The sequence below is a fragment of the Babylonia areolata genome, chromosome 10 (genome assembly GCF_041734735.1).
Source record: "Babylonia areolata isolate BAREFJ2019XMU chromosome 10, ASM4173473v1, whole genome shotgun sequence".
Lineage (NCBI taxonomy): Eukaryota > Metazoa > Mollusca > Gastropoda > Neogastropoda > Buccinidae > Babylonia > Babylonia areolata.
Window position 1 is genome coordinate 15,644,741 of NC_134885.1, and position 14,739 is coordinate 15,659,479.

The 14,739-nt window shown below is 46.1% G+C and overlaps 1 protein-coding gene across 1 annotated transcript in view; it reads left to right on the plus strand.

Annotated features, from left to right (window-relative positions):
* Positions 1–14,739, plus strand: part of LOC143286667 (RUN domain-containing protein 1-like) — a 134,254-nt gene that overhangs the window by 90,656 nt on the left and 28,859 nt on the right. Inside the window, exons 16-17 of the mRNA XM_076594303.1 lie at positions 7,210–7,302; positions 10,539–10,649. Coding sequence (XP_076450418.1) covers positions 7,210–7,302; positions 10,539–10,649 — 204 coding nt within the window. The remainder of the gene's footprint in view (positions 1–7,209; positions 7,303–10,538; positions 10,650–14,739) is intronic.

Below are 14,739 nucleotides of genomic sequence, written 5' to 3' on the forward strand. Positions count from 1 at the left end.
AGCGCGAACCCAACCCTTATCACCTTGCCACAGTGCGGGGCCCTAGCCTTCGGTGTTTCCGACTCGGGGCCACGCAGCATGTCTTGGAGGCAGCCTTTTCGGTCTGAGAATCCTTCATCAAATTCTACCTCCCCGGGTTCCTTGACCAGGGGTGAATTCCCCAAGGGGGGTTCCTTGTCACCACACTGCGTCTCGTTACAAGGGGTCCCCCTACGAACCCTGGGGGTTTTCCCTCCTCCATTGCTTTAAATTTTTGCATCAGTTGAATGGTACAGATTGACACCAAAAAGGGGGTTTGTTTTTACTCCATTTGTGTTAAATACTTACCCTGTCAACTCGAATGCCCCCCGTCCTCCCCCCGCTCCCCCCGTGGTTCTCATGGGCTTTTTCGTTCTGGGCCCCGAAAATTTAGGCTTTTACTTTAGATGCGTTTGATTGGCTAAAAGCGACCGGGCAAAACCCTCGTTTTTCACTGTTAGCGGCAAATTTGGCCAACAGACAACGTGGGCCAGTTTCATAGTTTGACATGGAAATTTATCACCAAACATGGGATAATACAAAAACCCCCTTTTGGTTTTGGCGGATTTGCGAGTAATTATTTACTTAAATTTCAGGAGGGGAAATTTTTTGTTTGACTTGAAAATTTTTTCAGTGGTTTTCTCAAAAAAATTTATATAAAAATGATAAACTAATGGTAAAATTTCCATCAGCAGGGGGGGTTATCTACAGGAATTAAAACGCCAAAAGTAAAACTTGTTTTGTGTTGAGGGATGATAGTAACTTTTTCGAACCCCCTCACTCCTTTTCTGCCGCGCCTTTTTTGCAGTGATAAAGAAAATGTTTTCTTTTCCCGCCATGCTTTCTTCGTTGGGGAGAAATGGGAATCCCCGTATTTTTTATTCAAAATATTTTCTTTTATCGGGTTTATCTTTTCTTTTCCAAACACAAATCTTAGGAAAAAAAGGAAAAAAAGGATGAGTGAGGGGGTGTGATCAGTAAGGTGACATTAGTGAAGACATGATGGGAATGACACAGGATTACATTTTAAAGATAGGTGCATGTGTGTTAAAGATATTGTGTTGTGGTGGTGTGTGTTGTTTTGGGTGTGTGGGGGGGGTTTCCTTTTTTCTATAAGTTTTCTTTTTTACCTTCTTTGTCTATGTTTAAAAAAGATTATGTTCTGAGTGTTTTCTCTGAAATCAAGAAGCTAATTTGATGAGAGATTGCATGTATGAATGGATGCTAAACACAAACAGATGAACATATGAACAAGTTTAAAATGAAAGGACATTCTAAATAAATGTGATAGGAAAGGCTGCATAAAAAACAAACATTAAAATTTTAATTTGTTTCCATTTCCATGTTCCCCATGTGAGGTTGTAGCATTGTGAAACTCCTTGGTTTTTTCACAGTTACTCAGAAAGTTGTTTCATTTCTGTGTTATTCCCAACATCAGAAATCATATTTAATTACCATACTTAACTGTGACCCACTATTGCAGACTCCGGCAGGGCTCTGACATTCCTGTCCTGTGCAAACTACTATCCCCTATGCGGAGAAAATGAAAGTAGTATGGCCGATAACCCCCCAGAAGTAGGTAACCTCCCCTTTGCCCCCCTGACTAGCGCCCTCTTTTTCCGGCAGCCATCATAACTCCTGTTCTGTGCTCTTCTTTACGGCTATGTTTTTTTTTTGTATTTTCTGTCCGTCTGTTGATTCTCTGGCATTCTTGTTTTTTGTCAAATTATGTCTTCAACCAGGTCACATAATTATATGGTTCGATTGGGAGATCAGGCTAAAATTAAGGCACGATCGCAATCGATTCGCGGACACTCTGGGCCCTCTACTTCTGGCCCTCTCAACAACGCCAACCTGTCACCTCCTCCACTTCCTCCGCTCCCTCCGGTCGACTCCAGACCTCCACCACCTCCTGCACCTCCTCCGGTGACATCTAGGGGTTCGTTACCCCATACTCGGGTCATTGGTGCCATTGATGCTATTAATTTCAATTCGCGAACGAACTTGACGCGATCTGCGTTTTCTCAGCCCTGCCAGTTGGCAGGACGCCCGAGTTGATCTTTGTCACTTTGCCCAAGCCACAGTCTCAACAATGGAATGTGCCATAATCCCTTTAGGAAAACGAACACCATACACTGGCTTTGGATCTGCACGCTAGACGGGGCCCTACGTGCGATGCGTCTGTGGCGGCGGCCGTGACATTGGATCATGCACCCCCCACGTGGCATGCCTCTTCCGCCTCGGATCCTATGGCGACGAGGTGCTTAGGGATGCTCTCCTCCATTTGTAGGGAGGAAGGTGGACCAATAGGGGATACACTCGCCCATGCATGTGCACCCTCTCCTTGTCCAAGTGTCTGATCCAAGGGAGACAACTCCTGCTTCGGCACCCTTGCCGGTGACTGCCGCAGTTACTTCCCCTTTACCGGCACGGCCCCTTGCCTACTGTGCGGGTGCATGCACGGTCCCTCCAAGCTATGCGGTGATGACCCCATCTGCCACATCGCCGGTTACTGCTGTTTCCCATCCACTAATGGCGTCTCAGCAAGCTGCTCAACCAAACATGCACGTGCACCCCCCCCTTGTCCCAAGCGTCCAATCCAAGGGAGACAGTTCCTGCTTCGGCACCCTTGCTGGTGACCGCCGCAGTTACTTCCCCTTTACCGGCATGGCCCCTCGCCTACAGTGCGGGTGCGTGCACGGTCCCTCCAAGCTATGTGGTGATGACCCATCTGCCACATCGCTGGTTGCTGCTGTTTCCCATCCACTAATGGTGTCTCAGCAAGCTGCTCAACCAAACAACCAGCAACCCATTGTTAACTTGCTGCAGCAATTATGCACTGGTTCCACACCTTGCGCCTACTCTGCTCCTTGTCCACAAAGCAGATGCGTGCATGGTCCATTGAACTTCAACAGTGCTGGTTTCTTCTGCCTCACTGCGTAACTCTGCTGTTACCAGACTAATATCGGCAGTTCCATATCGGAGTGCCTCTTGATAACTCGATCCTGCCAATCGACAGTGCTCGGGCCGATCTTGTCTATCCTTTGTCCATCAACATACAACAGCTGAATGTCGGTCCTCTTGCAGGAACTATTCGCAAGATTGGACCACCGTTCAGCTACAGGGGGATGAACATCCCACGGCAAGCCGACAGACTTGCCACCCCTCGTCCACCGACGCCCATAACACTGGCTTACGGCGGCGTCATGCCACTCGTCCCGACCATCTCGCGTCCGATGGCGACCGATTCGGGTAGGGATGCCCATGGCATCAAGGGACACTATAATTATCCCCCTTGTGGCCGTATTCACCTGTGTCGGTTACGGTGGCATCGAACCACGGACTCCCACACACAGCATGACACTCCTCCCTTCTACAGCGAGGAAACGTCACACCAGGGGATATGTGCTCTAGAAACACCATTCTTTTCACCAATTATCGGCACCAAGGGAGGCAACTCCACATTAGCAACCTAGGTGGTTGACACTGTAGTTACTTCCCTTCCACCTGCACAGCACATCGCTCCTGCCCCCAGTGCTGTCCACCAACGATGTTTTTTTCAGTTTCTCTTGGGTCCTGCTGCCCATTCATGGGCTCTACACAACTTTGCACAGCAACTGCACCTTTCTTGCTGTTTCTCAGGCTATTGGTCACTGAACTTTTGGGTTCTTCATCCACCCACACTTGCACACAGTCCTCTGCAGGCAGCCAATCCTATTACCATTTTTTTCTTTTACACAATAACAGGAAATAACTCACAATATTTCCCTTTCTATTCTTTTTGATTTATTATCAAAATCAACAACAACAACGACCAAAAAAAAAAAAAAAAATTAATATATATGCTATCTTGCTACATTTATACACATTTTTATTGACACTTATACTTATAGATGTAGACTTATCCCTCGGTATACACATGTGTGTGTGCTTGCGGATAAGTTCATACGATTTTCATAATAACGTACGATTGTGTTTCTATCTCTGTTCATTGACATCTATTCATTGAGATTCCCTACATAGCAGTATATGAACACTTGCATTTGCATCATTCTGTACACAATGCCCAGAACTCTCTGCATCTACATACTGGCACATTATTCATATGTGTATGTGCATCTCTTATAATATATAGGTGGATTCACAGATTCCTTTCCATTACTGATTATGCACACTTAACCATTTACTTGGGTATATCTGTGCACGCCACACGTATGCTTATGCAGCCGCTTATTTCTTTTGACTCGATCTCTTGTCATTGGCAGATTCCTGACATCATCACTTGAGTTGGAAGTTTATAATCCCTTTGCACATACATATATTCATTTTCATAAATTCATCCCTACCTTGCTTTCGGAGGACGACTGCACTCACAGACAGTACTGCCTCATTCACAGATGAATGTATGCTCCTTCACATATCAGTAGTAGCTGGTCCTTAGGGACCCACACATACTCCCTTCCCACCCACAGGGCTAAGGATGCCCTCTCTTGGTGCAAGGAGGGACAAGGCAACCCAACTCATTTGCCTACAAGAATCACCCACAGGGCTAGAGATGCCCTAACCTGGTACAAGGAGGGATGAGGCAGTCCAGCTTAGAGGTGCCACTCCGGACACACATGCCCTTCATTCCTTCCAAGTTTGTAAGGCATCCCTTCTTTCCTCCCTTGCCTACAACAACCCTTGGTTTGCACCACTGTAGTAGTGACAACAGCTCCACACGGGCCCTACATCCTAGCCAGCCCTCCCATGAAGGGGTGTATGTCTTTGCCTTCCAAGTTTAAGCAGGCCCAAAAACTGCCCACCGGGCAGGAGACAATCACCCTAAGTCCATCTCTTCCACTCCTCACTAGTAGCAGAAGGCCTGGGTAATAAGTGTTTTCCTCTATACTCGGGAGAAAGGCATATTGACGAGGATGGATGCGTCTCACAAAGCACAACGAACCATTCATTAGCCACAGGGGCATACCTTTCTGCTCACTCATACCAGCATGGCACATGCCGCATTCAAGCACATCAGTTCGCCCCATCACCTTGCTTGAAAGAGATCCAGCATCGATGTCTCAAACTATTGGTGTTGGAAAACACTTTCTGCACTTGGTCTTCCCTGCCTGATCCTTTCAGCCTCAACACACAACCACTGCTGTGGTTACAGAGGGGCATTTCTTCTCAAGCACGGTCTTTCCAATGAGACACTTCCAGGGGTTTCTAGCCTATACAGGCTATCCCATCGTGCAGCCCCAGCTTTCAGTCAAGGGCCTGTCAGAGGATGACTTTGTTGTCACTTTGGAAGCAAGCACCATGTCTTTCAGACACATGGTTGCACCACAAGACCCCGTCAACTCCTTCTGGCTTCCTTACATTTCAGCAGAACCTGCATGGTGGACACCTTCATCCCTCAAGCACACAGCAGCTGTTTCCTGATTTACCCATGCTGATTGGTGTCCTCTTAGGACCAGTATATGATAATCAGTTGTGTACGACAATGACCATCAGAACAGCAGAGGAAGCAACTGCTGTCCTGACTATCCGGGCTGGAATTTGATTATACAATTTATAGTAGAGAGTGTTTTGCCCAAGTCGCATCCCCACTCCCTCGATCAAGAGGCCTTAGGACTGTCACCATTGGGACAGATCCCAAAGGCAAGTTAGCCCCCAAGGCTACAGCACTAAGTCCCAGTGCAATTTGACTTCCAGTGTGAGAGACATAGTCCTTCATGAAAGACTAAGCAGCAAACGATTTCCCTTTGCAGTTAAGAAATCACTGATAATACAGCTCTCCCTTTGCTGTTGGCCATTCTGTAAACGTATGTCAGATCAGTGATTTGATGTAAATGGCCAGTACAACACATCTAGAGCCACTTTTCTCCCTGCCCCCACCCCACTCCACCCCAGACTTAGTGTGCACCACACACAGCCAGAGGCCTGTCATGGATCTGGTCCCCTTTCTCACTAAAGAACCTTCTGCAAAAATTTTCCCCATGGAAACCCTCTTCCATTAGGAATTCCACCACAGAATGAGACTCAGTGACCTGGAGGCACATGAAGTGCACTCCCACAGCCCGATCCAACCCAGCCATTGACTGCCGACAACTTTCTGCAGGTTGCTCCAACATGCCACACTCAGGTAGAGAAGCCAACAAGCCTTCTGTATGCCCCTTCGTGATGGTACCTACCTGGGCAATTACACAACCTTGGCCCAGAGACACCAGGGACCTCAGGTCTCTTGTTGCCAAATGTCCGCCATTCTATGCATAGGCAACATGCCAGTGCTGTTTTTTGGCAGTGACAAAAAAGTGGCGGGGGGAGTGCCCATCGCCTGTCAGCTTGCATGGAGGAGCTCTACATGCATAGTCATATTTTTGTTGTTCTTTGCTGTAATTCTGATGTTGAATTTTTGGTGCACTGCAATGGTCCGTCTCATGTTCATTGCAGAGATTAGGTGTCAGTTTCTGTGTCATCACCATCAGTGTCTTCACTTTACACTATCTCCATTATCATGATCGTTTTTGTCATCATCCTCTTTCTCTCTTCGTTTTTTTCTCTCTCATTTTTTCTAAGGTTTGTGTTATGATAAGACAAAAAACTAACCTCGATAACAAAGAAATCTTTTTAATAAACATTGTGGGAAAGTGCTGCCCACCCCCACCCCCTTCACCCCCTGCCACCCCTTCACTGTTTCTCAAGAGAGAAACTGTGGGATTATGAGAAAGCATGGGCTGACAGGGACCTTAGTACAGAGGGTGTGTTATTGCATATTCTATACTGTTTATTTTTGACATTTACATGCAAGTATATATTTTGTATACATTTTGCTTTTATTGTGGAGAGATGCATTTCTTTTTCAGGTGGTGGTTTTCAAATGTTTCCATAGAATTGTTAACTAGTTTTTCATTTTGATAGTGCCCTTTTATATTTGTATTGAAAAAAGAAACCCACCACCAGTTGGAAACGGTGCTTTGGTGAAGGACAATATTTTAAAGATTCAATTTTTACTTCCTAGAGGACCCCGGTGTGAATGAGTACCAGACTTTGGTTAGGGAAGTTTAAAACAGCAGAAGGAGAGGGTTGGGCCGTGCCTACCTCTGCCATGTCCTTGATATAATGGTATGAATTTGCTGCCCCGATGGTCATAAAAGGCTACGGGACTTTTAATCTTACAGTAACATGGTGTGGTACATGGTGTGTCAGGGGGAACAGATGAGCAGTCCTGCCCTGACCCAGTGTGTGCGTAAAGAGCTGGCCATGGCCATCAGGGACCTGATGCAGCATGGACTGATGGAGGTCAGGCTGCTTTACAATGTGTGTGTCATTATCACTCACCAACACTCATTCTTGTTCACTCCATTCATATGCTGTCATGTGTCACCTAATAAAAAAAAGTTTGTATATACAGGAAACCAGTTCTGCTGTTAGGAAAATGTATGTTTGTTTCCTGCATTTAGGGAGTGCAGTGATAGATGGGTGGGGTGCGAGCACTCTCGCATGCACACACTATCTTTCATGATGTGATTTTGATTCAGAATTATTGATGAGTATGAAGTCCATGCTCATTCATCTTGACATGTTCTGATGTTCAGTGTGTTTTATATAAAATTATTCTTTTAAACTTTACAATGACGTGTTTGGGTTTGTTTGTTTTTTGCATTCTACCACCCTCACTCCTTCATACACATTTTATCTACAGAATTATTAATTGTCATGGACATTTTTGGCTCACATGTGTAAATAACAGGAGTCTGTGTCATAACCCTGTGTTTCTGGTTGTCAGTGTGTGTGTGTGTGTGTGTATGTATGTATGTATGTATGTATGTATCTATGTACGTTGAAACTTTAAGAAGTTCATTGTCTCTGGAAATGCTTTTCTGTTAATGATGGCTGTTTCTTTGCTTGTGAAGATCAGTGGGAAGTTCCCGCCAGGGATGGGTGGCATGCCTTTCGATGACTAATTAGTCCAATCCATGATCTGCAGAGTCTGTGGCATCGTGGGCAGGTGTAGATCTGGCCTGCATTGCTGGGCTGTGGACTTGGATCTTTCCTTCTCCTTTTCTCCTGGATGTTCAGTCGTCTGGTTTCCTCAAAGTGTTGGGTTCCCCTGAGCGTTGAAGATCTCTAGCTACCTCTATCTGATGCTGACTGCTCCCATGTCTTGGGATTGATGTCCGCTTGGCATAGTTGCTTCTTCAGTTGGTCCTTGAATCTTTTCTGTGGTGCGCCTGTATTGCATTTGCCTTGGACCAACTACCCATAGAATACTGCTTTCGGCATGTGAGTGTTAGGCATCCGGGTGATGTGTCCTGCCCAGCGAAGTTGTTTTACCATGAGCATTGACTCGATGCTTTGCAGTCGAGCTCTTTCTAGGACTTCTATGTTCATTATGTAGTCCTTCCATTTGATGCCCATGATAGACCGAAGGCATCTCTGATGGAACTGCTCCAGCTGCTTTGTTTCCGGTACAGCACCCATGCCTCTCATCCATATAGCAGTGTTGACAGTACAGCAGCTCGGTAGACTTGCATCTTTGTGGAGAGTCGCAAGGAGTGGTTTTTCCATACTCTTTTCTGGAGGCGGCCAAATGCACTGCTTGCCTTTGAGAGGCGGTTGTCCACATCTTTGGTCACTGTAGCGTCGTTCAATATGATGCTGACCAGGTAGGTGAATTGCTCTACCGTGTTAAGGGGATGGCCATCAGTGCTGATGTGGGGAGCAGTGTACACGGTCCCTGGTGCTTTTTGGTGGAGGACTTCAGTTTTCTTCAGACTTATAGTCAGACCGAATGCCTTGGCTGCCTGTGAAAAATGGTCTACGATGACCTGCAGAGCTGCTTCTGTGTGTGCCAGGAGGGCGCAGTCGTCTGCAAAGAGCAGGTCCAGGATAGCTTCTTCAGAGGTCTTTGTGTGGGCCATGAGCCTTCGTAAGTTGAATACGCTGCTGTCGGTCCTGAATCTGATATAAATCCCCTCGTCTAGATCCTCCTTTGATTCTCTCAGCATCATGCTGAAGAAGATCGCGAAGAGTTCCTTTTCTTTATTTATAGTCTGTTCATCTAAGAGTGTGGGGGCTAATACGCAGCCTTGCTTCACTCCATTGCTGATTGGGAATTCTTCAGAGTAATCACCATTACACTTGACCGATTTGTCCTTCGTGGAGTTGTTGTAGGATTGCAAAGAACTTTGGAGGGCATCCCAATCTGGTCATTATTTTCCATAGGCCATCTCTGCTGACTGTGTCGAAGGCTTTCGTGAGGTCTATGAATGCTGCATATAGGTTCATATTCTGTTCTCTGCACTTCTCTTGGATCCGTTTCAGCACAAAGATCATGTCAACTGTTCCTCTATTTGCTCTGAAGCCGCATTGGCTCTCTAGGAGATGTACCTCAGCAATGGATGGGATGAGCCTGTCCAGGAGAACTTGGGCGAGGATCTTGCCAGCAATGGAGAGCAATGTGATGCCTCTGTAGTTGGAGCAGTCTGATTTGGAACCCTTATTCTTAAGGAGGGAGACAATCACACATGTCCTGTGGCACTACTCCTGTTAATACCAAATTTGGATTACCATGATTTCTGGCCTATAAAGCACATTTTTTTTAAAGCTCAGATATGATTCCTGCATCTTATTGGCTGTGTGTACCATGTCTGTGTCTTAAAACTAATTTCTGTATATCACTTGGTGCCACCTGTCACAACAAGCTCAGTATCTGACAACACACTTGATCACGATAAACTCGCACAATCACACTGAATAGCAACACTTAGTCTATCATCAGCTATTGGAATTCATATTTGACTAGTTTTAATATCTTTTTGTGATTTGCATTGAGGGTGGTAAAAAAAAGAAGAAAAAAAAGAGTTAAAGAGATCATGATTCGTACTTAAGGTGCGAAAAAAGAGCAGCATCTAGAGTTTTTATTACAATTAATAGAAGCTGGAAAGTTGTGATGAATATGGGGGAGATCTAAACCATTGATAGATCTACATTGTGATTGTAAAACAATAAAATGCCAATTAACATGGGCTGCCTTAGATAGAAGTGTTCAGTTTTCAGCACACACTTTTATTCAAGTTTCAGCAAACACTCTGCAGATGGTGAGCAAAAATGTAATTTGAATCAGTATGGTTGTAAATACTGGTAAATCCACCCCACCCTCTGCCATCACCCTTTTTGTTTGTAATCATTGAATGAGGTCATATTTGTTGACTGTTTTAACATGACAAAGTTCTCTTGTCTTGAGCATGGAGGAGGAGGATTCTACTGGCTTTTTCTTCATATTGGATCCCCACATTTGGCCACTGATAATGAATGACATGATAATTGTCTTAGAAATGTCAAGGAAGAAGGAAGTAGCTTGTCAAGCCAAGAGCATGAACAAGAATGGGAAGGGAGGAGAGTGTTGGGGTGGGTGGATGTTCTGTGGTGGCTCTTTTTTTCTCTTTTTGTTGTTTTTGTAATTAGACATATAATGAGACAGATGTCTGCAGTGGGAAGCTATCAGAAAAAAGTGGATTCCCTTTGCTCACCAGATGGGCCAAAGCACCAGCATGGTGCCACTTGGCTGTTTCCCCAGTCGCTCTGCTGACATCACACGCATGATGCATTCCTGGGACCTCCTGGTCAAGTTCTATGACATGAAGGTACACTGTTTTCTTCTTCTTTGGCTTGCTTACAGGCTAACTTACAGGATCTTGTTTGAAACTAGACAAAAGTTTATCACGATTTGTCACATATCACTTGGCATAAAACTGCACATTTGAGCGCACTAATCATGACGGGCGCAATAGCCAAGTGGTTAAAGCGTTGGACTGTCAATCTGAGGGTCCCAGGTTCGAATCACGGTGACGGCGCCTGGTGGATGAAGGGTGGAGATTTTTACGATCTCCCAGGTCAACATATGTGCAGACCTGCTAGTGCCTGAACCCCCTTCGTGTGTATATGCAAGCAGATCAAATACGCACGTTAAAGATCCCGTAATCCATGTCGGCGTTCGGTGGGTTATGGAAACAAGAACATACCCAGCATGCAGACTCCCGAAAACGGAGTATGGCTGCCTACATGGCGGGGTAAAAAACGGTCATACACGTAAAAGCCCACTCGTGTATATACGAGTGAACGTGGGAGTTGCAGCCCACGAACGCAGAAGAAGAAGAAGAAGAGCGCACTAATCATTGTGATATGCATCCTCTTTTGAAACACACTTGCTCATACATATACAGTCATGTATGTGCGCAGTATGTGCGCATGTACACACATACACAACACACAGAAGGAGGAAGGTGACAGAATGGTTAAGATGCTAATCTGCCAACACAGCGTACATGAGGGTCTGGGTTCCATTCCTGGTCTCTCCATTGTTCCAAATTTTGACTGAAAATCAAACTGAGCATTTAAACACTTGGACGGGACGACAAACTGAGGTCCCTTATGCAGCACACACTTTGCGCACTGAAAAAGAACCCATGGCGATATAAATGTTGTCCTCTGGCAAAATTCTGCAGAAGAAATAAATATGTACATGCATGCGCCCAAGGCCTGCTTACTAGCACTGCTGCTGGTCAGGCATCTGCCTGGTAAATGTGGTGTAGCGTGTATGGATTTGTCCGAATTCCGTGATGCCTCCTTGAGAAGCTGAAACACAGGGAGAGAACTGGACATAACTGAACTGAACAACCATAATATCATCAGCAATGAACATGCAGTTTGACCTGGGGCTGCATGGCTTGGCTTCTTTTACATGAGAAATGAAATCATATGGAAGCAAACGAAAAAATAAAAGATCCACCAAAATTAAACATATCTAACAAAGAAACCATTGCTGTAACAGTGATATTTAGCGGCAACCACCAGGCTATACTGGTAAAAAGAAGAATCTAAACAAATTCCATGCCCAGTTCTGCTCCTGTAATTTTTGTTTGCGCAAGTAGAGAGAGAGGACATTAACTGTTCTTTGACAAAAGATAAATAGTCTTATTGACAAGCTAAGCTTCACAAATAGTAAATCACTAGATAAGGTGTTTGTTCATGTCTTTGTAATTATTGCTTACATATTGACATCAATTTGGAGTAAATCCTTTCACTTTTAACTGCAGATATATCCACGATTGAGGGGTAACCATATTGCCAGCTGTCCAGCCAATCATTTGAATATGCTGCTTACTTCCTTGCAATTAGTGACTGCTTTGATGTGTGTTCACAACAACATCTCAGCAAGTTTTGGCTAGATTTTTATGTGTTTTTTGCGTTTTATAAAGCAAAAAGCTGTTGAGCGTGTCAACATGGCTGTCAGGACATAAGTAGAAAAGGTGCCAAGAATTTTGTATGATTTTGTGTACAACACTGACAATAGCAAAAACGAAACATGATAGAAAATGAAAGTAATGTTGTGGTTGATAAACTGGAGTGATTCTGGTTACCCTGGTGATGATTACATGCTACAGGGTACATCAGCACGAAGGGGGCAGGGTTCTGGAAGTGGAAAGGTTAATTACATTTTGCTTCAACCATCTTTTATTCACGTTCAGTGTTCTGGGGTGGGCACTTGACACCTTCGTTAGATTGCACTTCCGGGACTGGTGAGGCGGGTGGCTAGACACCCTTATGGAGATCCATAAAAGGGCGTTGGCTCAGGAGAGCCACCAACGGCCATCTAGCTCCACTGTGCTGTGTGCATGCCACACGCAGTTGGCCCCCGGGGTGTGTCTACCCATGCATGCGAAGTCTGGATCCGGCAGAATCTGCGGAAGAAACCTATCGGTTCAACGGAGAGGAAGGCGGTTACAGCAACGCACTGTGGAGTGCAGAGAGCAAGATGAGACACCGAAAGGATATCTTGGTCATCCACTGCATCCGTGCTCATCCTCCAGTCGTCTCGACTTAGTCTTGCCACTGGAAATTGGTGGACCCGGACGAGAGAGTGAGGTTGACGTTGCGCAACTCCTCTTCACTTTAAACAAACTCATCGTGCAAGTCATCAGTCATCCAAAATGACCTTTCATCCTTCATCATTTCATCACCCCCAAGTCCTGTGGCGACAGGCGAGCGACGAAACGACAGGTGTGGGTACACTGGCAGTCGCAGTCGCAGACCTGCACGCAGGCGGCTCAGGCCATAGGGTCGTTCTTCGTCGACAGGAGCAGCGATGGAGCTCGGCAGCCGTCTGAGCGTCTGAGCAGCCCTCTTTAGGAATGCACTGCTCACCTCCCTGGCATGAGGAAGGGGCTAGAAAAGGTGCCCTAAAAATTGCCTGCTCCATATCACCCTGGCCAGCATACCGCGGCTGGCGGGGACCCTACATCAGCGGTCGAAACAACAAGAAAGAAAAGAAAAAAACAAGGATCGTTCCTCTCACCATTGGTGCTTGGAACATAAGGACTCTCCTGGACAGAGATAACGCGGACAGACCCCAAAGAAGAACGGCACTAGTTGCATCCGAACTCGCCAGATACAACATTGACATCGCAGCCTTGAGTGAGACTCGGCTTGCAGGTGAAGGCGAGCTCTGTGAACGGGGATCTGGTTACACCTTCTTCTGGAGTGGACGAGGAAGCGAAGAGCGACGTGAGGCTGGCGTTGGTTTTGCAGTAAAAACAGCACTTGTCAGCAAGCTAGCTGGAATCCCAAAGGGAGTCAACGATAGGCTTATGACCATGAAACTCCCACTGGCATCTGGCCAGAAGCACCTCACCATTGTCAGTGCCTACGCCCCAACCATGACCAACCCGGATGAAGTGAAGGCGAAGTTCTACGAGGACCTTCACTCTGTCATTGCTGCTATCCCTAAAGCAGACAAGCTCATCATTCTTGGGGACTTCAATGCTAGAGTTGGCTCTGACTACATCTTCTGGGATGGAGTGATTGGAAAGCACGGTGTGGGCCACTGCAACCCAAATGGATTGCTTTTGCTTCAGACCTGTGCAGAGCACGAACTGCTGATAACCAACACAGTTTTCTGCCTCCCTACCCGTAACAGGACGTCATGGATGCACCCTCGCTCAAAGCATTGGCATCTCATCGATTATGTCATCGTCAGGAAAAGGGATAGGCAAGATGTACGTGTAACAAAGACCATGTGCGGCGCCGAGTGTTGGACAGACCATCGCCTTGTAGTCGCGAAGCTGAATATTCGAATCCAGCCCAAGAGACGCCCCCAAGGCCAGAAGGCTCCAACACGGCTCAACATCGCTAAGCTGAAAAACATCACCATCAAACAGTCCTTTGTGGAGCTGCTGGAAGATCGTCTGGAATCCGCCTCTCTGGACAACCAGAATGTGGAGTCTGACTGGAGGACCCTGCGTGAGCTGATCTATAGTACAGCTTCAGAGACCCTGGGACCCATGTCCAGAAAGCACAAAGACTGGTTTGATGAAAACTGTGATGAAATCAAGCAGCTTCTGGATGAGAAACGCCGTCTGCATCAAGCCTACCTGAGCAACCCAAAGTCCACATCAAAAAAGGATGTGTACGATGCCATCCGCAGGACTGTTCAGCAAAAGTTACGCCAGATGCAGGATAAGTGGCTGAGTGACAAAGCTGATGAGATCCAGGGATATGCTGACAGGCACGATATGAAGAGGTTCTATGATGCCTTAAAAGAAGTCTGTGGCCCCACATCCTCAGGATCATCCCCCCTCCTCAGTGCAGATGGGAATACCTTGATCACTGAGAAGGAGAAAATTCTCGAACGCTGGGCTGAGCACTTCAACAGTGTCTTAAATCGCCCTTCCTCCA